This window comes from Delphinus delphis, chromosome 1 (genome assembly GCF_949987515.2).
Source record: "Delphinus delphis chromosome 1, mDelDel1.2, whole genome shotgun sequence".
Taxonomy (NCBI): Eukaryota; Metazoa; Chordata; class Mammalia; order Artiodactyla; family Delphinidae; genus Delphinus; species Delphinus delphis.
In genome coordinates, this window is record NC_082683.1 from 157232134 (window position 1) to 157256482 (window position 24349).

General features: G+C 37.7%; 1 protein-coding gene across 7 annotated transcripts in view; it reads right to left on the bottom strand.

The window, feature by feature from the left end:
* AKT3 (AKT serine/threonine kinase 3) overlaps positions 1 to 24349 on the bottom strand; it is a 397034-nt gene that overhangs the window by 342214 nt on the left and 30471 nt on the right. The window contains exon 3 of one of the 7 annotated variants that reach the window (XM_059996875.1): positions 9181 to 9275. The exons of 5 other annotated variants lie outside the window; for them this stretch is intronic. In XM_059996875.1, the coding sequence (XP_059852858.1) occupies positions 9181 to 9275 (95 nt within the window). Of the gene's footprint in view, positions 1 to 9180; positions 9276 to 14071; positions 14109 to 24349 lie in introns of those variants that run through there. One more of the 7 variants, XM_059996929.1, reaches the window with a different exon arrangement.

Here is a 24349-nt window from a genome sequence, read left to right on the forward strand (position 1 = left end):
TCACTTATATGTGGAATCTAAAAAAAAATGATACAAATGAACTTATTTACAAAACAGAAATAGACTCACAGGCACTGAAAACAAACTTATGGTTACCAAAGGGGGAAGCGGGGGAGGTATAAATTTGGAGTATGGCATTAACAGATACATGTTACTATATACGAAACAGGTAAACAAGAGCCTACTGTATAGCACTATATTCAATACTTTGTAATACCCTATAATGGAAAAGAATCTGAAAAAGAATTGATATATATGTATAACTGAATCACTTTGTTGTACACCTAAAACTATCACAACAATGTAAATCACCTACTTAAATAAAAAAAAAAGTTGGAGAAGATACATGCAGTATGGTATCATTTATACAAAGTTTGAAAACATACTAGTTCTATTATTAATATATGCATATATACATAAGAAAATATTTTAAATATAAATGCATGAGAATGGCAAACACAGAACTAGGTATACCTCTGGATAAGCAGGGTAAAAGGAGATGGAGTAATATGAGAGGGATGCATAAACTTCAAGTGCATCTGTAATGCTCAATTAATTTAAAAAAAAGTATCTGATACTAAAATATTATAAAGCTACAAGACGGGTACATGAGTGCTCATCTTATTATTCTCCATAGTTTTTTGTTTGCTTGAATATTCCAAAACAGAATGCTTTTAATCAAAATACAATGGCAGATAACAAACTTAAGCAATATTTGCAGAAAAGATCAAAAGAGCGTTTATACAAATTGATAAGACAACCCAGCATTACATTCAGTGAATACAACCTGTAAGAGACAAAGTTTTTTTTTCTCTGTAAGAGACAAATGGCATGCAAGAAAAATTAACAAAATTAGAAACTGTAAATACATAGCACAGAAGTACATAGCAAAATGTACAAGCTCAAGCTCATTAATAACACTTCATTCAAAATATATCCATTGAGTGACTAAAGGTCCAGATGCTATTCCAGGCTCTGGGAATACAGCAGTGAACGATATAACTCTCATAGATGAAGCTCATATTCTCGAAGGTGGAGGCAGTCAATAAAAATATAAACAAACAAAAAGTCACGTACTGGTAAATGCTTTAAAAATATTAGAACAGGTGATGTGGTAGAAATGAGGGAGGAAGAAAAGGATACTTTGGGTGTTCAAAGACTCTAGAAGAAGTACACTTGTCCTGAGAAGTAAATAATAAAAAATCCTTCGAAAAGGTAAGGAACGCCTCCTCAGGCTCAGCCTGTACCGGGGCTGCGCTGCGGCCACCTTCTTGCTGGGTACCTTGTTCTCCCTGATCTGCCGGAGCCCGTGAGCTCCGCTGCCCAACTTCACCGCCGCCTAGAGATGGCTGGCTGTTGCAGCCCACCTCCGGGCAGAGGGGGCACCTTCAAGATGCCGGAGGAATAGGACGTGGAGATCACCATCCTCCCCACAAATACATCAAAACTACACCTACATGTGGAACAACTCCTACAGAACATCTACTGAACGCTGACAGAAGACCTCAGACTTCATAAAAGGCAAGAAACGCCCCACGTACCTGGCCGAGTGGCTGACAGGGTCTTGGTGCTCCGGCAGGGTATCAGGCCTGTGCCTCTGAGGTGGCACAGCCGAGTTCAGGACATTGGTCCACCAGAGACCTCCCAGCCTTACATAATATCAAACGGCGAAAGCTCTCCCAGAGATCTCCATCTCAATGCTAAGACCCAGCTCCACTCAACAACCAGCAAGCTACAGTACTGGACACCCCATGCCAAATAACTAGCAAGAAAGGAACACAACCACACCCATTAGCAAAGAGGCTGCCTAAAACCATAAGGTCAAACACACCCTGAAAAACACCACTGGACGCAGTCCTGCCCACCAGAAAGACAAGATCCAGCCTCATCCACCAGAACACAGGCACCATTCCCCTGCACCAGGAAGCCTACACAACCCACTGAATCAAACATAGCCACTGGGGGCAGACACCAAAAACAGCAGGAACTATGAACCTGCAGCCTGCAAACAGGAGACCCCAAACACAGTAAGATAAGAAAAATGAGAAGACAGAGGAATATAGAGCAGAAGGAGCAAGGTAAAAACCCACCAGACCAAACAAATGAAGAGGAAATAGGCAGTCTACCTGAAAGAGAATTCAGAGTAGTGATACTAAAGATGATCCAAAATCTTGGCAACAAAATGGAGAAAATACAAGATATGTTTCACAAGGACCTAGAAGAACTAAAGAGCAAACAAACAATGATGAACAACACAATAAATGAAATTAAAAATTCTCTAGAAGGAATCAATAACAGAATAACTGAGGCAGAAGAATGGATAAGTGACCTGGAAGATAAAATAGTGGAAAAAACTGCCACAGAGAAAAATAAAGAAAAAAGAATGAAAAGAATTGAGGACAATTTCAGAGACTTCTGGGACAACATGAAATGCACCAACATTCGAATTACAGGGGTCCTAGAAGAAGAAGAGAAAACAAAGGGACTGAGAAAATACCTGAAGAGATTAATAGTTGAAAACTTCCCTAATATGGGAAAGGAAATAGTCCAGGAAGCACAGAGAGTCCCATACAGGATAAATCCAAGGAGAAACATGCCAAGACACATCTTAATCAAACTATGAAAAATTAAATACAAAGAACAAATATTAAAAGCAGCAAAGGAAAAAAAACAAATAACATACAAGGGAATCCGCATAAGGTTAACAGCTGATCTTTCAGCAAAAACTCTGCAAGCCAGAAGGAAGTGGCAGGACATATTTAAAGTGATGAAAGGGAAAAACCCACAACCAAGATTACTCTACCCAGCAAGGATCTCATACAGATTCAACAGAGAAATTAAAACCTTTACAGACAAGCAAAAGCTAAAAGAATTCAGCACCACCAAACCAGCTCTACAACAAATGCTAAAGGAACTTCTCTAGGCAGGAAACACAAGAGAGAGTAAAGATTTAAAATAACAAACCCAAAATAATTAAGAAAATGGTAGTAGGTACATACGTATCGATAACTACCTTAAATGTAAATGGATTAAATGCTCCCACCAAAAGACATAGACTGGCTGATGGATACAAAAACAAGACCCCTATATACGATGCCTACAAGAGACCCACTTCAGACCTAGGGACACATACAAACCAAAAGTGAGGGGATGGAAAAATATATTCCTTACAAATGGAAACCAAAAGAAAGCTGGAGTAGCACTTCTCATATCAGACAATATAGACTTTAAAATAAAGACTATTACAAGAGACAAAGAAGGACACTACATAATGATCAAGGGATCAATCCAAGGCGAAGATTGTAAACAATTGTAAATATTTATGCACCCAATATAGGAGCACTTCAATACATAAGGCAAATGCTAACAGCCATAAAAGGGAAAATCAACAGTAACACAATCACAGTAGGGGACTTTAACACCCCACTTTCACCAATTGACAGATCTTCCAAAATGCAAATAAATAAGGAAACACAAGCTTTAAATAACACATTAAACAAGATGGACTTAATTGATATTTATAGGACATTCCATGCAAAAACAACAGAATACACTTTCTTCTCAAGTGCTCATGGACCATTCTCCAGGATAGATCATATCTTGGGTCACAAACCAAGCCTTTGTGAACTGAAATCGTATCAAGTATCTTTTCCGACCACAACACTATGAGAGTAGATATCAATTACAGGAAAAAATCTGTAAAAAATACAAACACATGGAGGCTAAACAATACACTACTACATAACCTAGAGATCACTGAAAATATCGAAGAGGAAATCAAAAAATACCTAGAAACAAATGACAATGAAAACACGACAACCCAAAACCTATGGGATGCAGCAAAAGCAGTTCTAAGAGGGAGGTTTACAGCAATACAATCCTACCTCAATAAACAAGAAACATCTCAAATAAAAAACCTAACCGAACACCTAAAGCAATTAGAGAAAGAAGAACAAAAAAACCCAGAAGTTAGCAGAAGGAAAGAAATCATAAAGATCAGATCAGAAATAAATTAAAAAGAAATGAAGTTAATGATAGCAAAGATCAATAACACTAAAAGCTGGTTCTTTGAGAGGATAAACAAAATTGATAAAACATTAGCGAGACTCATCAAGGAAAAAAGGGAGAAGACTCAAATCAACAAAATTAGAAATGAAAAAGGAGAAGCAACAACTGACACTGCAGAAATACAAAGGATCATGAGAGATTACTACAAGCAACTCTATGCCAATAAAATGGACAACCTGGAAGAAATGGACAAATTCTTAGAAAAGCACAACCCTCCGAGACTGAACCAGGAAGAAAGAGAAAATATAAACAGACCAATCACAAGCACTGAAACTGAAATGTGATCAAAAATCTTCAAACAAACAAAAGACCTGGACCAGATGGCTTCACAGGTGGATTCTATCAAACATTTAGAGAAGAGCTAACACCTATCCTTCTCAAACTCTTCCAAAATATAGCAGTGAGGAACACTCCCAGACTCATTCTATGAGGCCACCATCACCCTGATACCAAAACCAGACAAACATGCCACAAAAAAAGAAAACTACAGGCCAACATCACTGATGAACATAGATCCAAAAATCCTCAACAAAATACTAGCAAACAGAATACAACAGCATATTAAAATGATCATACACCATGATCAAGTGGGGTTTTTCCCAGGGATGCAAGGATTCTTCAATATACGCAAATCAATGTGATACACCATATTAACAGGTTGAAGGAGAAAAACCATATGATCATCTCAATAGACGCAGAAAAAGCTTTCGACAGAATTCAACACGCATTTATGATTCAAACCCTCCAGAAAGTATGCATAGAGGGAACTTACCTCAACATAATAAAGGCCATATATGACAAACCCACAGCCAACATCATTCTCAACGGTGAAAAACTGAAACCATTTCCACTAAGATCAGGAACAAGACAAGGCTGCCCACTCTCACCACTCTTATTCAACATAGTTTTGGAATATTTAGCCACAGCAATCAGAGAATAAAAGGAAATAAAAGGAATCCAAATCAGAAAAGAAGAAGTAAAACTGTCACTGTTTGCAGATGACATGATACTATACATAGAGAATCCTAAAGATGCTACCAGAACACTATTAGAGCTAATTAATGAATTTGGTAAAGTAGCAGGATACAAAATTAATGCATAGAAATCTCTTGTAATCCTATACATAAGGATGAAAAATCTGAAAGAGAAATTAAGGAAACACTCCCATTTACCACAGCAGCAAAAAGAATAAAATACCTAGGAATAAACCTACTTAAGGAGACAAACGACCTGTATGCAGAAAACTATACAACACTGATGAAAGAAATTAAAGATGATACAAATAGATGGAGAGATATACCATGTTCTTGGATTGGAAGAATCTGCATTGTGAAACTGACTATACTACCCAAAGCTATCTACAGATTCAATGCAATCCCTATTAAACTACCAATGGCATTTTTCACAGAACTAGAACAAATAATTTCACAGTTTGTATGGAAACAAAAAAGACCCCGAATAGCCAAAGCAATCTTGAGAAAGAAATACAGAGCTGGAGGAATCAGGCTCCCTTACTTTAGACTATACTACAAAGCTACATTAATCAAGGCAGTATGGTATTGGCACAAAAACAGAAATATAGTTCAATGGAAGAGGATAGAAAGCCCAGAGATAAACCCACATACATATGGTCACCTTCTTTTTGATAAAGGAGGCAAGAATATACAATGGAGAAAAGACATCCTCTTCAATAAGTGGTGCTGGGAAAACTGGACAGCTACATGTAAATGAATGAAATTAGAACACTTCCTAACACCATACACAAAAGTAAACTCAAAATGGACTAGAGACCTAAATGTAAGGCCAGACACTATAAAACTCTTAGAGGAAAACATAGGCAGAACACTCCATGACATAAATCACCGCAAGATACTTTCTGACCCACCTCCTAGAGAAATGGAAATAAAAACAAAAATAAACTAATGGAACCTAATGAAACTTCAAAGCTTTTGCACAGCAAAGGAAACCATAAACAAGACAAAAACACAACCCTCAAAATGGGAGAAAATATTCACAAATGAAGCAACTGACAAAGGATTAATCTCCAAAGTATACAAGCAGCTCATGCAGCTCAATATCAAAAAAACAAACAACCCAATCCAAAAATGGGCAGAAGACCTAAACAGACATTTCTCCAAAGAATATATACAGATTGCCAACAAACACATGAAAGGATGCTCAACATCACTAATCATTAGAGAAATGCAAATCAAAACTACAATGAGGTATCACCTCACACCAGTCAGAATGGCCATCATCAAAAAATCTAGAAACAATAAATGCTGGAGAGGGTGTAGAGAAAAGGGAACCCTCTTGCACTGTTGGTGGGAATGTAAATTGATACAACCACTATGGAGAACAGTATCGAGGTTCCTTAAAAAACTAAAAATAGAACTACTATACAAGCCAGCAATCCCACTACTGGGCATACACCCTGAGAACACCATAATTCAGAAAGAGTCATGTACCACAATGTTCACTGCAGCTCTATTTACAATAGCCAGCACATGGAAGCAACCTAACTGTTCATCAATAGATGAATGGATAAAGAAGATGTCGTGTATATATATAATGGAATATTACTCAGCCATAAAAAGAAACAAAATTGAGTTATCTGTAATGAGGTGGATGGACCTAGAGACTGTCATACAGAGTGAAGTAAGTCAGAAGGAGAAAAACATATACTGTATGCTAACACATATATATGGAATCTAAAAAAAAAAAAAAGGTTATGAAGAGCCTAGGGGCAGGACAGGAATAAACACGCAGATGTAGAGAATGGACTTGAGGACACTGGGAGGGGGAAGGGTAAGCTGGGACAAAGTAAGAGAGTGGCACGTACGTATATACACTACCAAATGGAAAATAGATAGCTAGTGGGAAGCAGCTGCATAGCACAGGGATATCAGCTGGGTGCTTTGTATCCACCTAGTGGGGTGGGATAGGGAGGGTGGGAGGGAGATGCAAGAGGGAGGAGATATGGTAATATATGTATATGTATGGCTGATTCACTTTGTTATAGAGCAGAAACTAACACACCACTGTAAAGCAATTATACTCCAATAAAGATGTTTAAAAAAGTAAATAAATAAATCTTCCACATAAAAAAAAGATAAGGAAAAAGTGGAATACCCAAGTGCCTAAGGCCTGACATGAGAGCAAACATAATCCATTTGAGGGACAAACAGATGAATATGTCTGGACTGCAATGAACGAGGGGATGAGTATATGAGATGAGGTTAAAGAGGCAGACAAGAGGAAATCCAGGGTAGATCTAGGTTTTAATGGAGATTGAAGTTTATAAATTGGGGGAAGAGAATACAAAACTATAAAAACAAAATTAAGTCCTAAATTGAGTATTTCTTCAGAATGAGAAAGAAAACTACATTAAATTACAAAATTTTAATAGTTCTCAAGCACATCAAACAATCCTAACATAATATTTTAAATAATTAACTCCCTGGCACACCTTCATAATAATTTTTCCTACATATCTTGGCTGTATTGCACTTGACTGTCTCTTCATGACAATGATTTTGTAATATCATTTTCTATAGAGTCATCAGAGAGAACAGTTCAGTCTTTCACCTAGAATAGAGGGTGAAAATTTATTTTTTATAATTGATAGTTTAGAAAAGTTTCTTTCAGCTTCACAACTGCCTGTTGATGACGCTCACTCTGTCCCAGCTTAAATACTTCAAATTACTGAATTTGTGAAAACCTCTTCTACATTTCTTTCACGAGTTCTAAGATTAGAAGAATGTTTAACAAACTTTAAAATGGACATCTTGGTTTCTCCTCCATTACCCACATTCTTCCAGTCCTGACTGGGTGTCACGGGACAAGTTCATATCACTATTCAGCCTCTGGCCTTGTACCTTCATGTGAGGATCCCAGCTGGTAAGCATTCTTAAACTGGGTCAACCCGCAATAACTAAACTATATGTGAAAGGTACTGCAAATCACATCTCTCCTTAGGATTCCAAAACTCCCTATGTCCACTCCAACATAACCTGCAAGGATGCGGAGTGTGACAGGGAGGAAGTCAAAGTATAAAACTATGGTGGCCTTAACCAATTTAAGTCCCGTCCAGGAAACAGCCTGCACAAGCAAGAGACCTCAAGCTTTAATTAGCTTCATGGTAACTCTACCTCTGTCCAGATCATTCTGAGCCTTAAAGATTATTGATAGCAGTTTGGTTGTTTTTTCTTCTGTAAGAGACAAGAAACCGGTAGAATTTTCACCAAGAGATTTGAATTATGTTTAAACAAGTACACACTGAGAAATGTACTGACCTAAGGCTATCCTCTAACCCTGCTCAAAAAGGGGTACTCAAGCAGGAAGTAGACCAAAATTATCCTTTCATATTCTGAAAATTTGTGTTTCCTCTTTCTCCCCATCTCTGGATTTGAAATCCCAGGATATACAAATCCAGTCATCCCACTATATCCCCTACAATAACCTCTGCTTGAAAAGAAAAGTAATAATTTCTCAATTTACAAGTTTATAATTAAAGAGTATAATAGGGCTTCCCTGGTGACGCAGTGGTTGGGGGTCCGCCTGCCGATACATGGGGCAGCCCCGGTCCGGGAGGATCCCGCGTGCCGCGGAGCGGCTGGGCCCGTGGGCCATGGCCGCTGGGCCTGCGCGTCCAGGGCCCGTGCTCCGCGGCGGAGAAGCCGCGGCAGTGGGAGGCCCGTGTACCGCAAAAAAAAGAAAGGAAAAAGAAAAGAATATAATAGCTATATGAATGTAATTTAAAAAAGCAAAATACTCAGTTACTGAATATTCTCTCTCCTACAGCTGTTTTGGGAATGGAGGCACTTTCCCAGCTGTGTAGCCCCAATTCTGACAGCCTGGCCTCTCCATCAATCAACTCCAGGAGACCTCCTTTCTGCTTAAATTAGCAAAATTTAACTAGTAACTTTTTACAAACAATTAATAATTCTGTATCTAACAGATAAGTATTCAATAAGCAAATAAGAGCAAACCAGTCAATCATGAACCCTGAAGTTATTAAAAGCATTGGGGGTAGAGTTGTCAAAAATGATTAGACGCTGTTGAACCAGAAATGCTGGAGGGTGACAGCATTCCTCAGCCCTTGAAACTCACCCATAGTCTCCTGTGCTGCCCTTTGATCCAGGCTTTGGAGAACAGTGTCATGAGAGTAGTACAGCAACTTTTCACCACACAAAATACTCCTGCTACTGAAATGCAAAAGAAATAGAAGCTGCAAAGAAAAGGAAATTAAGGAATGTAAAAAGGGGGAGGGGGCACATAAGAACTGATTTGAGAACAAAGTGTAATATAACACATACAGAAGAGCATAATTCAGACAGATATATAAATTTAGGAGTGGGAGACAGAATAAAAGCAGTGTTGGATTAGCACTGGGAAACATCACACACAGATTCCATCATTTGACAAATATTTACTGATCATTTACTTCATGTGTATCTAAGCTAGATGACAGCAGTGGGAATGGAAAAAACACTGATGAACATTATGGAAAAGTTAGGCAGTATTTGGTTATAGGCATTGGGGTTATGGTTGGATAAGACAAAGGAAAAGGTCAATAATGACTGTGGTCTCATGTCTAAGTGCTAGAAAAGCGATAAAACAGTATAATCAAATAGAAAAGCTGGGAGGTATAACTACTTTGGAAGAAATGGTTAGTCTGCTTTCAGACAGGCTGAATTTGAGATAACAGGTAGCATTTTTCATATTAATTACTAATTCCCATTTCCACTTAACTAATTCAATCAAAAGAATCAAGCCCTTCATCCAACTATAAAGGATTAAGATGCATAAATAGAGAATCTGCAGCAAATGCTAGACTTCTGAGACATATTCAAAGGCATGGGCTAGATAAGAATATTACATGAGTCCACTGTTTCACAAAACGTGTCCCATGACACATTAATCATCCTCTTTCTGAACATGCTACTGCCACTATCTCTCACATCCTCCCATCCCCTCAGATCCCACCTGAGAAGTTTCATGAGAAAAAAAATTGTGTCACAGGAATTTCTGGAGAATCTCACAAACTATAATTACTTTTTGGAATTCTACAAGGTACACTTTTGAGAACCCTACTAAGGAAACCTTCTAGTTTGTTTAGTCCAGGTATTTCCCAAACTTATTCAAAAGCAGAAATCTATTTTTGAGGAATACCTACCCATAATGACTTTGGGAAATGGTACACAGATAGTAAGCTACTTGAGGGCAGAGAATTTCTTATTAATCTTTGCCTATTCACTGTGCCTAACTTGATATGAAACACACAGGAAACAATGTGTGCTGAAACAAACAACTACTTATAGGGTTTATGTAAAAGCCACATACTTTGGTCCTTTTCTAAAATCTGTTCCAAAATACTAAGGATCATCCTAGGTTTTTTATAAAAAGTTCTTCATAGACTTCATAAAATCTCTACCATAAATTAATCATATGAGTATATTATCCCAATACCACTGGATATAAGCATACTTTTTTTTGCTTCCAAAATTAAGTCCACCCTCAACACACCTGAAGACACCTCTGACGCATAACAATAAATAACTCAAAATAGAGTATTAAGTAAAATGGCTTCATAAAAACTGTGAAGTAATATGTAACAGCAAACTACTATTCCACATACTCATTAAAGTATGAGAACTGGATGAAAAACATACGCTTTATATTAATGACAAGAATTAAAAGAAGAAAAAGTAGTGAAGAAATCTTTTTCCCTTACCTCCTAATCAATTCAGGTAAACCTAAATAGTCACTTATTCCAGTCTCCTTCCCACAATAAGGAGAAGAGGAAGAAAAACATTCTGCCACTGGGTGGGGGAAAGAACAAAGTGTGCCCCTCCAGACTTCATTCAGTAGCTCAGGGCCAAATGAATCAACATGTTTATCTACTAATACAGCTGAGCTCACTTTACAGTATTATGCACTTGAAAGGAAATGAACTTTTTAAAAATGAAACTAGTATAAATGAGAAAGTTTTGTTTTTTGTTTCTAGAAATTTAGTTAAGCTCTTTGTTTATAAAGACCAAAATTACAGAATAAATCTTTCATTGTGTCAAAATGTTTACTCCAAACTGAGGAAGATTTGAGGAAACTCAGGCTCTAAAACATTTGATCTAAGGGTCAAGGACAGTCTGACTTCTTAGTTCTGCCAGCAGTTTCTAAAACTTGCTTCCTGTACTAGGGAATGTTCACTGTTCTTGCACAAACAATAATAAAAGTCATTTATACAACCACCTTGGTTATTTTTTCCTTTCATTTTAGATTCACTGTTTTATAAGAGCAAAGGCTACAGTTAATTCTAGTAAGTATTTTGAGTTTTTATTTACCACTATATTTCTACTCATTTAATATTTGAGAAACAATATGAATTTATTAGTTTATTCAAAAATACATCCTGAATGTCAATTATGTGCCAGACATTATAGATGAAGGTCAGCAAAAGAAATGTGGTTACTGCTCTCCAAGAGCTTTCAATCCAGCTGGGAAAAAAGATACTATAAAATCATATATATATATATATATAAATATATATATATATACAAATATATATATACACACACACACACACACACACAAATATAAAATGCAGACTATGAGAAGAAAAAAACCACCACGGAAACAAATAACATGATCTAGCCTGGGGGTTGCTTTGGTAGTGACAACTGAACTAAAATTAGCATAACAAACATTAAACATGATTTAAAACAAACACATACACACACATATCCCAAATCATGCTAGGAATAAAAATGTCCACGACTGTCGGGAGGAAAGGGTTTATAGGGGCAATGGTAAAATCTATATGACATCGAAAAAAATAACAGTGATAGCTTCATGTGAACAGCACTAACAGATCGCTTATCTCTGTAGGAAGAAAAACAATGGCTAGTCCTGGTATATTTCCAGTCAAAAATAGGTTTTATAGCCAGAACTATTTTCCAATGAAAAAGCCAAACATCAGCTATTAATCTAGTTATTATAATCGCCAATAATCTCAAGTCTTCCAAACAATTATATTGAGTTTGTAACAATACATGTATCCCAAGCCTTAACACCTCACAAAACCCAGGTCGCAAAAAGACAACTTCAGCTTCACAGATCACAGGATCATACGATATTAGAGCAGAAACAAATTTCTAGATGTTACCTTACGATAAAACACTTTCACTTTTCAAATCAAACATGAGACCCAAAGTGGGGAAGTAACATATACAACCATCATTCATCTAGTTAGTAAGGAAGCTGACTAGACCCTGGATCTCCTGAGTCCCAGTCCTATGCTCTTTCTACGGCATTACAATAGCAAGTATATCAAATGACAAGGAACACACGTGTTGCAAATAAATAAGGAAAAGTTTAAAAACACAGGAATTCCATTTCAAAAATGTTACATACCTTCAATTGACACACGGTTCCCTTAAGTCCCTCTTAATGTTCCCTCTTACTACATACCTCAAGGCTAAAAGTGAAGGAAACTACGAACATTTACTGACCCTATAGGGTCCAGGAGCTAGGTTGAGTGATTTTATCTATTTTAATTTCACTTAAATCATTACAACTACCCTCTGAGTAGGATATTATTAATCTCATTTTACTGATTTAGATTTTATTTAGATTCAGAAACACTAAATAACTTACTCAAGGTTACACAGCATAAAAATGGCAGAGGCAGGATTTGAATTCAAATCTGTATGACTCTAAATCCACGTAGCCACTTTACCACAAAAAAGTAATTTTTCACAGGAAAATATTACACAAACAGTTCAGTCTCCCGGAGCACTCACCAATGTCCATTTAACTACTGAAGAAAAGTTTTTTAAGTTTGGTCTGGGAATCTCATAACCATTTACTACATTATTTTACAAGGAAGAACCAAGTTTTAAACAACTACTTTACGAGCAAAATTTAGAACACATTCTTAGATTGAATATTGTTTGTATTTTCTTTTCAGCATCCTTTTCAATACCACTGTCACTGCCACCCAGAAAAGCATCAGCTACCCATTCCTATGAAATGTTGGTTCACGAATAGGGAGAAGGGTACAACGCATGACCACTTAAGAGGACCACATGAAAACAAAAACTACATTTTAATAATTCTGATTTCTCCACTGGTGGATAACCCATTAACAGCTCCAATCAGAAGAGAGTATACTACTCAAAAAATAAGAACTAGTAGTGCAAGTAAAGCAAAGCACATCATAATTGAAAAAAGACCGACTTCTGATTGCACAACTACACATATCACAGAACTAAGTTTCTGCTTTCCCAGCTCTGCAAAATCTACATCAGGTACTCAGCTTCTGATAGTTGATATCTTCTTTCTGCTGTCATCTCTCATCCAGTTCTCTTTACCCTCATGGATTTATGCTTTAGTTTTCTCTATCATTTTAGTAGGGAGAGAAACAGGTGTCTTCTCTGATAATAATATTAGAGGATTTTTTTTAGGCTTTTTTTTGATCCCTATGGTGTCTGTTTTCTTCCAATACTCCAGGTATCACTCCCCTCCTCCACCTCTTTATTTCTGTTTGCTTATTTTGACCTCTCTTTTTTTATGCAGGCTTTCCTCAAATGTCTGATGGTCCTGGATTCTTAGTTCATAGTTAAGAATGACATTCTGAAAAGAATTGACTGAAAGATCTGTGTGGGGGAATAGGCTTGTCAACAGGTGTAATTCACTCTGGGGTCTCTTGTGGCAAGCCTACCAGTACCTTAAGATAGTTCAGTTTTCTGCAGGAGATGAGCTGGATAAACTGTGAAGTTCTGGAAGGAGAAAAGAGGAAGCAAGCTAGAAGTTCCAGAGTTTGGATGTACATTTCCCTTAATCTTCCTGTTTTAAATAATCAGCCATCCACTTGCCCCTGGTTTCAAAATGCAGGCACTTCTTCAATTTTATAAAGAATAAACCTTGGTCTACTGAGGCCAGGATTGGTGGTGGAGGCAGTCACCTACCTATAAGGATACACAGAAAGAACCTATAAACGTACCTATTTTCTGACCAATCTCCGTTTTCAGCTCCACTTCTGACCTCAACTTTCCTTAGTATCTGGTGCCTCCCAATGCTGAGCCTCTTGGGAGCTTCAGAAAGACACAATACAGATAACCCTTGAATACATGAGCTTAACTGCACGAATCCACTTATACACAGATTTTTTTCACTACGTAAGTACTATAGTGTAACATGATCTGTAGCTGGTTGAATCTGTGGATACAGAACTCCAGATATGGAGGGCTGACTGTAAAGTTATACGTGGAGTTGCGACTGCATGGGGGTCCCTTGTGTTGTTCAAGGGTCAACTGTATTACACCTCTTACAGGTATTGTGCACTTATAGGCATTGTAACTTTTCCTTTCTGCTAATCAGTTACTGCCTGTCCATCTGCTTTCTGATTTCAAAAAATCAGCTATTTCTGACTCCTGCTGTATCTCATTCAGCAGGAAATGGAGAGTTACCGTCTAAAGCAGCAGTCCCCAACCTTTTCAGCACCAGGGACTGGTTTCGTGGAAGACAACTTTTCCATGGACCAGGGTGGTGGGGTGGGGGGGGAGGCGGCGGGGGGGGGAGTCAAGCACATTACATTTATCGTGCACTCCATTTCTATTATTAATGCATTGTAATATATAATGAAATAATTATACAACTCACCATAATGCAGAATCAGTGGGAGCCCTGAGCTTGTTTTCATTTGCCACTCACTGACACGTATTTTGTTTTGTTTTTGTTTTTTTAATTAATTAATTTATTTATCTTTGGCTGTGTTGGGTCTTCATTGCTGCGCACAGGCTTCCTCTAGTTGCAGCGAGCGGGGGCTACTCTTCATGGCGGTGCGCGGGCTTCTCATTGTAGTGGCTTCTCTTGTTGCGGAGCACGGGCTCTAGGCGCACGGGCTTCAGTAGTTGTGGCACGCAGGCTCAGTAGTTGTGGCTCATGGGCTCTAGAGTGCAGGCTCAGTAGTTGTGGCTCACGGGCTTAGTTGCTCTGTGGCATGTGGGATCTTCCCGGACCAGGGCTCAAACCCATGTCCCCTGCACTGGCAGGCGATTCTTAACCACTGCACCACCAGGGAAGTCCCACAGATAGGGTTTTGACATGAGTCTGCAAGCAACTGATTTATTATGGTCTCTGTGCAGTCAAACCTCTCTGCTAATGATAATCTGTATTTGCAGCCGCTCCCCAGTGCTGGCATCACCGCCTCGGCTCCACCTCAGATCATCAGGCATTAGATTCTCATAAGAAGCGCGCAACCTAGATCCCTCGCGTGCGCAGTTCACAGTAGGGTTCGTGCTCCTATGAGAATCTAATGCCGCTGCTGAACTGACAGGAGGTGGCGCTCAGGCGGTAATGTGAGCGATAGGAAGAGGCTGTAGATACAGATGAAGCTTTGCTCGCTAGCCCACTGCTCACCTCCTGCTGTGTGGCCCTGTTCCTACCAGGCCACAACCAATACCGGTCTGTGGCCCGGGGGTTGGGGACCCCTGGTTTAAAGAGTATAGTCATCCCTCGGTATCCACAGGGTTCCAGGACCCTCACAGATACCAAAATCTGTGGATGCTCAAGTCCCTTATATAAAATGACATAGTATTTGCATACAACCTATGCATACCCTCCCATATACTTTAAATCATCTGTAGATTACTTATAATATCTGAAATGATACCTATGCTATGTAAATAGCTGCCAGCACAAGACAAATTCAAGCTTTGCTTTTAGAAACTTTCTGGATTTTTTTTTTTTCCAAAATATTTTCAATCTGTGATTGGCTGAATCCAGAGATGCAGAACCTTTGGACATGGAAGGAGCCAAGTGTACAAAGTTTCAGTTTTGCAAGATAAAAATAGTTCTGGAGATGGATGGTGGTGACAGCTGTACAGCAATGTGAATATACTTAACGCCACTGTATATGCTTAAAAATGGTTAAAATGGTCAATTTTATGTTATGTAGATTTTACCACAATTTTAAAATATAATTTTTAAAAAGCAAGGTTTTAAAAAAACTCACTTCCTGAAAGTCTCCTTCCAAGATCACCGTCTGCAAAGTTATCTCTCTCTCCCCCACCAGGGTAACTCTAGTTTTCATAGTACATACCATGGTTTACTTTCTTTGTAGCACTTATGGCTGTATGAAATTATCCTGTTTAACTACTTATTTATTATTTCTGTCCTTCAATTAGAGAGTAGGCACCTGGGCCACCTTCTGACATCACTACACATTATGGTAATAAGACAATGGTAGGAAAGCAATCAATAAACATTTGGTAGGGGACTTCCCTGGTGGTCCAGTGGGTAACACTCTGCACTCCCAATGCAGGGGGGCCCAGGTTCAATCCCTGGTCAGGGAACTAGATCCCACATGCATGCCGCAACTAAGAAGTCCATATGCCGCACCTAAGATTCCAGCGCAGCCAAAATAATAAATAAATATTTAAATATTAAAAAAAACATTTCATGCATAAATTAATTGGTTTCTGGGTCCTAACCCAGACCCCTTGAATGAGAATCCTGGGATTCTCAGACACTGATTTATAAACACAGAAAACTTGCTATTTATGACACAGTAGCACCCCTCCCTCCAGTTAGAACAATTTGACACAACTGACCCTTAAAACAGATACTCTTTTTTCTTACCAATGAAGACCCATTTGCTTTTGTTTGGAGCACTGAACAACAGGGAAGTTACGGATAAAAGGAGTTTCTAATTATTTTCATATAGGAATATCAGACAACATAGTCAGTATAATTCCTTTAATTCTTTTTAAATGATTTTAGCACATATGCCTATTAGAAGAGCTTCCAGATCATAAAGATGTTTACTGATCTATTTTATTATGTAATTCAAACATCAAGGTAGCAAAACAAACAAACAAAAAACCAATCCTCTTTTCTATTTGTGTACTTGATATTATCTAACTTGCTACAGGAATTTTTTCTATCATCTTCTCTCTCTTGTCCTTTAATCTCACCTTGCCAGTTCTTAGCTCACTCCTAGACAGCAAATATATTCATCTCATCTCCTCACTATAAAAAATAGTCACTTGACCATACAACAAACTCAAGCTACCATCTTCTCTAATCCCCTTCACCACATCAAGCTTCCTAGAAGACTACTTTCTCATTTCCCATTGATTCCTCAACCTTCAACTCCAAGGCAACTAATAAGGCTGTCAACTCCTTAACACAGCAATTGCCCTCTCAGCAGTGACCAATGAGCTCCCCTCTTTCTAATACTCATCATATTTCCCTATCTGTTTAAGTTCTGCTCCTCCTATCAGATGACTTAAATTCTTTTCATCCTTAAAAAAACCCAGACAGTTCTGGGTGCGAGCCTGGCTCTAACACTTGCTACACTTTTCTGAGCTGGTTCACTCAGGGGCTGGTCTGTCTCCCTAAGGCATGAGTGCAGGCAATACTTATTCATCTTTATATCCCTGAGCTCAAATGGCACATAGTAGACTCTCAATAAGGTTTGTGGGAGGGCAGGAAGAAAGGACAAAGGGGAGGGGTGGGAAGGGAGAACAAGGGAGAATGAGGGGAAAGATGATACAGGAAAACAGTTACACTTAACCTTTTTATCCCTAAGTACAAAGCAGAAAAATTAACCATAATGGAGCCTCAATGTTTGGTAAATCTAACTGAACGCCTACATACTACCTTATTTAATAGTTTTGTTTTATTCAGTTTCATTAAATATTTACATTTAAAATTCTAAGAACTGTACATTTACCTTAAAGGTGTGGTTGTAAAAATCAAACTGTTAAGTATAGTTGTAGACAATAATAAATTCATAGTTCTAGAAATTATTAGTCAGTGAAGCAAAAATATACTTTAGCATTCCTTAACTTCCAGATGGGATAAAGGGGGACACAGCTAGCCTGGAGTCAATATGATATGAGGTAGAAATAGGACAACATTAAAATATGGCAATAAGGTAGGTTAAAAAAAAAAAAAGCTCCATAAATTCCCTACCTAAAATTAACTTTTAGATCTATGAAGAAACTGTCATAAATAAGTTGATAGCTTTTTAAAAGCCTTTTCAAAAGTGTGATTTCTGTTACTTAAGGAAAAAGAAGATATCCCTAAATTTAAAAACAAAGTACACGTAAACAAACTGCTTTAAATAAATGCTCTTTCACTATATTTCAAGAGAAAACTGTCTAATACTTTGGGGCACTTATTAAACAGTGAAAAGGAAAATACCTCTTTCTAGTTAAAAAGAGGATGAGGATAATTAGAGGAAATAAATCAATTTCAACAAATTTTAGTTCCTACTCTCTGCCATATCTCCAAGTTTCTATTCCCTTTACTTGCTTTTTCTCCAGAGTTCTGTCCTCCCCCTCTTCCCTTAAGCATATTCGCAAAGCGTTCTTGTGTCACAAGACATAATGGCTAGGAGCACACCCTTTAGGACCAGTGTGCCTGCATCTGAATCCTGACCCCATGACTTACTAGGTGTGTAATCTTAAGACTTAACCTCTCTGTACCTCAGCTTACTCATTTTTAAAAAAGAAAGATAAAATAGTACCAACCTCACAGGGTTGAATGCTGCCTGGCACATCATAAGTGGTTCAAAAGTGTTAGCTAGAGGGGGACCAAAAAATTTATCATCCAAACCAGGGCACTTCTGAGATTTAAAGAGAAGACTATAAATAATCCCACTGGAGCAACAGGGCATAAACCAGAACTGTCCCAGGCAAATCAGGACAGAGTAATCCAATTAGTATAAGATGAACTACAAATGTTGATATGCAACCGTTTCTGCCCTACAAATATCACATAGTTAACCTAATATTGTTCACTTCCAGTTAAAGAAACCTACTTATATACCATTATCTCTGAAAGTGGGTTCAGTGGGGGAGAAAAAAAGGGAAAATAGGTCAAAAAGTTTCAGAAACATCAAATTAAACAAAGTTAAACAAGTTTCTTTCCATCTAGCCTACCGAAAAGTCATTGGTATACTAAAGCCTTAATTAATCTTATAGCTTCAATTTTATTTTGCAACTACAAAGCTATTATAAAATAAAATTTAAACAAGCCACTGGTTTTTTTCCTTAATATAAAGTATGTTATCTATCTATGTTCACTGCTCTTTTCCTCAGTACCTAGCCCATAATGAATAAATATTTGTTGAATGAATACTAAAAAATTTCTCAAGAAAAATTATTTCAGGAACTAAAGCAAAATAAGAAAAAAAATAAAACCCTAGTTTGGGATTTTGGATGAGCTTCTTCAGTTTTGTGGGGGTTTTGTTTTTCGATTGAAGGTTCCAGTAGACTCCTTAGATAAAAACTGCATTGGAGGACTTCCCTGCGCAGTGGTTAAGGATCCACCTGCCGATGCAGAGAGGACACGGATTCAAGCCCTGGTCCAGGAAGATCCCACATGCCATGGAGCAGCTAAGCCCATGAGCCACAACTACTGAGCCCACGTGCCACAACTACTGGAGCCTGCATGCCACAACTACTGAAGCCCGTGCGCCCAGAGCCCGTGCTCTGCAACAAGAAGCCATCGCAATGAGAAGCCCACGCACTGCAACGAAGAGTAGGCCCCACTCACCGCAACTAGAGAAAGCCCGCACGCAGCAAGGAAGATCCAACGCAGCCAAAAATAAATTAATTTAAAAAAAGGGAAAGAAAGAAACTGCCAAATTGTTAAAAAAAAAAAATTGCATTGGATTTTCCATGGCATTTGTTCTCGACTAAATGTGGTTTGCTGGTCATGAGGAAACATACTCAGAAGATAAAAATACTTAGAAGATAAAAATATCAGTAGTAGTAGCTAATGTATAAGGAAAATACTGTGCTTAAAGGGCTTAAGCCCTTTAATCTTTACAATAATCTTAAGTGATATCTATCTAGCTTGATTTCGGGAATCTTAGTAGATCCCAAGTCCACAGCTTATTTCCAATGGCCTAGTCAGAATTTTCTTAAGTTTGTATGCCTCATTTTTGCTAGCATAATTTGCCTTTTATCAGGTATATTCCAATACAATCTCCTACTAAGCCTAACTCTTGGTAAGATAGCTAACCATTAAGTGCTCAAATCCTGTTATGAAATGGTCCATATGAATTCTCTACTACATGGTCTCAAAGGGAAGCATGTCACAGGCATAATGCAGCTGTTATAAATATACATTTATAACTATACATTTGTAACTTAACAGTAATTTTCCTAGATAGAATTTATCAGAAAAGTTATTATGGGAGAAATGAACATTCATGTAGCAAAAATAATTCCAAATATCAAATTTTGGAGTTTGTAGGGGACTTTACAGAAACTAATAAAAGTAAAAGTTTACTGAGCAGAAATCAAATGCATTTCTATCCTTACACTTCAAATCAGGTGGTATTCTTCTTCTTATTATTATTATTTCCATTCTTTACATGAAGAGACAAGGTTTAGCAATCTGTCCAAGTTTACACAGCTGGTGAGTAGAGGAGCTGGAATTCAAATCCAAGTCTGTCTAACATGAAAACTAGGATCATTAATTTTCTTTACAGTATATTAAGATTCCTCCTATTTAACATTTTTCTGTAACCCAAATTACTCTATTAAAAATAGCAGAAATTTAGAGCTTCACAAGATCTCTAATCCACCTATTTTTACAGTCCCAGTGGTGTAAGTAGTTTTATGTGTTGTTTACATACAGTTAGTTACTTTCGAAAGTGTTAAGATTAAAACTCAAGACTCCTGCTAGATACACATCCAGGTCTTTTCAGCATCACACAATGTTTGTTTTGCTACTATTGAAGTCAACCCATGAACGACTGCTCCATTTTTGTGAAGGCCTGGAAATACTATGATATATAGCATAGAAAACACTTTTACTTGTAAAAAAGAAAAGGCTTCTACAGTATCTTTATGAAATCATAAACTTAAAAAGCTGTTAAAACTCATTTATATAAGCAATCAAAGGCTGATTCTTTCCTAAGGAATTTGACACAAGGCATTCATTAAACTACTTGGTTTGTTACAAAACAAATAAGTACATACACACACACACACACATACATACATACATACAACTAGAAGGAAACGTGCCAAAGTTTTGAGCCACCACCCTTCAGCTCACAGTTATTGTGACCTCCTTCAAGAAATGATCACATAACCCAGGCTCTATACTAGCAGAGTATACCCCTGGCTACAGTGATAATTAGGGGTGAAAAAAATGACACAATCTACTCTGGTATCTGCTATATGGCTGGTGGGAAAAAGCCTATCTTCCTTTCGGATAGTGAGCCATGATGATATTGCCCTCGGGCTTCTAGTAACCACATGCCTACTACAGAGCACAACCTTGCTTGAAAATGAGAACATCACAGACGGAAAACAGCAGAATGGAGCAGAAAAAAGAACACCTGACGTCATCACCAGGATTCCTGGATTCGGGAATACCTGAAATTAGTCCATGTTGGATTCCCCATTTACATAATCTAATAAATCCATCCCCTCTTTTTAATTTTTCCTTCATTGCTTAAGCTTGTGTTGAGTTGTTGTTGCTTAGAATTTGAAAAGTCCTAATTATTCTCAGAGAGAAAAGTCCTTAGTTTAAAAAAACGCTGCAAAATTTTAAACATTGGATAAGTAATTTTATCTATATATACTTTTAAATTTATATACTAACAAAATTTTTTAAATTAAACCCAGTAATATTGTGTTCCTAAACAGGGTTTTAAATCTTTACGTATTAACAACAATTGCATTTTTAAATATTAGAGTATTTTGATGTTCAATATTTTCTTTGTATTAAAATGTTTCTAATGGTAGAAAATACCATGTGTCTACCCCTTTGCCCTTTAGCCTTCTGCCATGCCGCTCTCCAACTTTAGATTACGCTGGGTGGGTAATTCCTCTATTAATGCTCCTGGAATACATAAATCAAATAGAAAATTCAAAAACCAAAATGATTTTGCTCTATCCAATCTCACAGAGAATGTAATAGCACCACATGTAAGTTCCTTTTTTACACTTCTCTTCCTTAATAATCCTTCCTTTTCTGTTCTTCCTTCATGATCACTTCCTTCCCTTTGGACCAACTAGAAGCTTGCCTCTCCTCCTTTCCAAGGCTAATCCTTTCTCTTATGTTCTCATCTCTTCCCAACCCTTTGCTCCATCAATTATGCTCCGCCAACTTGTAGTATGTCCTTTCCCACTGGCATGTTCCACTCCGTCATCATACATGTACAAGGCTTTCTCTAACTTTTAAAAGAAATTTCACTTGACCAAACTGTACTCATTCCATTGCTACCCTACTTTTCACTGCCAAAGTTTTCAAACAAATGGTTTAAATCCAGTATTTAAGCATCCATCATTCTTTTTCCCCAGAAAAGTAGCTTCCAGCTCCCTCCCCCAAATCACTGAAACTGAATTCACAAAATTATTTGTCAGATCCAATGGCCTCTTTAAATTTTTTCATTTCCTTTGTACACTCTGTTGTGATATTAACCATCCTCTTGTAAAATTTCTTGTCAACTGGTTCTAATGACACTACTGTTTTAGCTTTCTTCCTTCCTAATAAATAACGCCTTTTGTACTTCCCTAAGGAGGTCACCTTTTCCTCCCATTCCTCAATTGTTAGTAGAGTTAAGTGTTTCCCGGGTTCATTCTTCAGTCCACTGCTTTCCGTATACTTTTTTTGAAAAATTATACATACCATTAAAATTCAACTGTGTTGTTCTCCTGCATGAGAAAAAATTACACACACGAAAGGCTGAACAACCATTTCTATCATCCCCTCCCCCAAACCAGGACCACTTCTGAATTTCCTGAAATGGCATCACCAGGCTCTAAAACCAAGCCACACAATATCACACCTCTGGGCATTTGGGCCCATCTTCTATTGCCTAGAATACTCTTCCATTCTCAATCTAAAAACTTCCCCTCAGACTCAAATGCCACTTACTCTGTGAAGCCTTTCCTGTCACAAACCCACTTCCCAAGCAATGTGAATTCCTAGTTCTCTCTCCTATACAGCCTTGGCACTAAGTAGATACCTTTATTATAGAATTTTTAATGATTTTATATAGTATACATCCCTGTGATAGTACAGTATCATCCTCAATGATAGTGTTTCAGGGCAAGAGACATGTTTTATTCTGTTTGCTTCTTCTTGCTACAACATGGTAGGCACTAGATTATTTATTGGAATATATGTTTCAAAAGCCCAGGTTCAGGGCTTCCCTGGTGGCGCAGTGGTTGAGAGTCCGCCTGCCGATGCAGGGGACACGGGTTCGTGCCGCAGTCCGGGAAGATCCCACAGGCCGCGGAGCGGCTGGGCCCGTGAGCCATGGCCGCTGAGCCTGCACGTCCGGAGCCTGTGCTCCGCAACGGGAGAGGCCACAACAGTGAGAGGCCCACGTACCACAAAAAAAAAAAAAAAAGCCCAGGTTCAGAATGTCAGTGACATCCTAAGACATTTCATATACCTACACTGCTTTTGCACATGTCAAAGTTCAAAGTGACTGTTTCCTGAACACAAAAATCATTTACTGACTATACCAGTGATTCAGCATATATGCTTTCCTGCTGTGAATATTATTCTATTTTTATATGCAGATGTGTCTTACCTTCTCAACTTATCTGGATAAGTGTTTGAGGCCTACAGCTTTTAATGTTAAGTACATTATACTATCTGGTGTGACTCCTTACACTGTAGCTGGTATTCAAAAAGTATCGCACAACTGTTCGATGAGCCTCACTGTTAGGAATTCTAAAAACTATCCAACAGATCTGTTATTAATTTATTGTTTTAAATTAAATCAAAGTTTTTCAAAATTCTTCATTAAGAAAAATAAACGTACATGGAACTCAGACAATAAATATATTCAAATCCACAGTCCAAATAACATATTTATTATTAACAAGAAAAAACAACAGTGGATTCTTTCAGTGGGGCTAAGGAATTTTATTTTTTGCAGGGAACTGCGAATATGGCTATATTATATGGCCGTTACAAAGGAATTTTCCTTTGGAATTCACAATGTAAAAATTGATTCAGGCAGTGGCACCAATGGAAGTTTAAAACCAAAGTGAAAAGTTGTTGGGAATTATGACCCCACAGGTTTGTAAATGGGGAAAAAAACATATCTATAGTGAAGCGATCCAGAAGTCACCTTCTTGATCAACTATACATCATCTACACAGTATTTTCACCAAAAAAGGTTCAACCTGGATGTAATAATAAAGAAAAATTAGACAAATCCAGAATGTGGAATATTCTACAAGGCAACATGATGCATAAAATCCTCAAAGAAAATTAGAATCAATGTCAT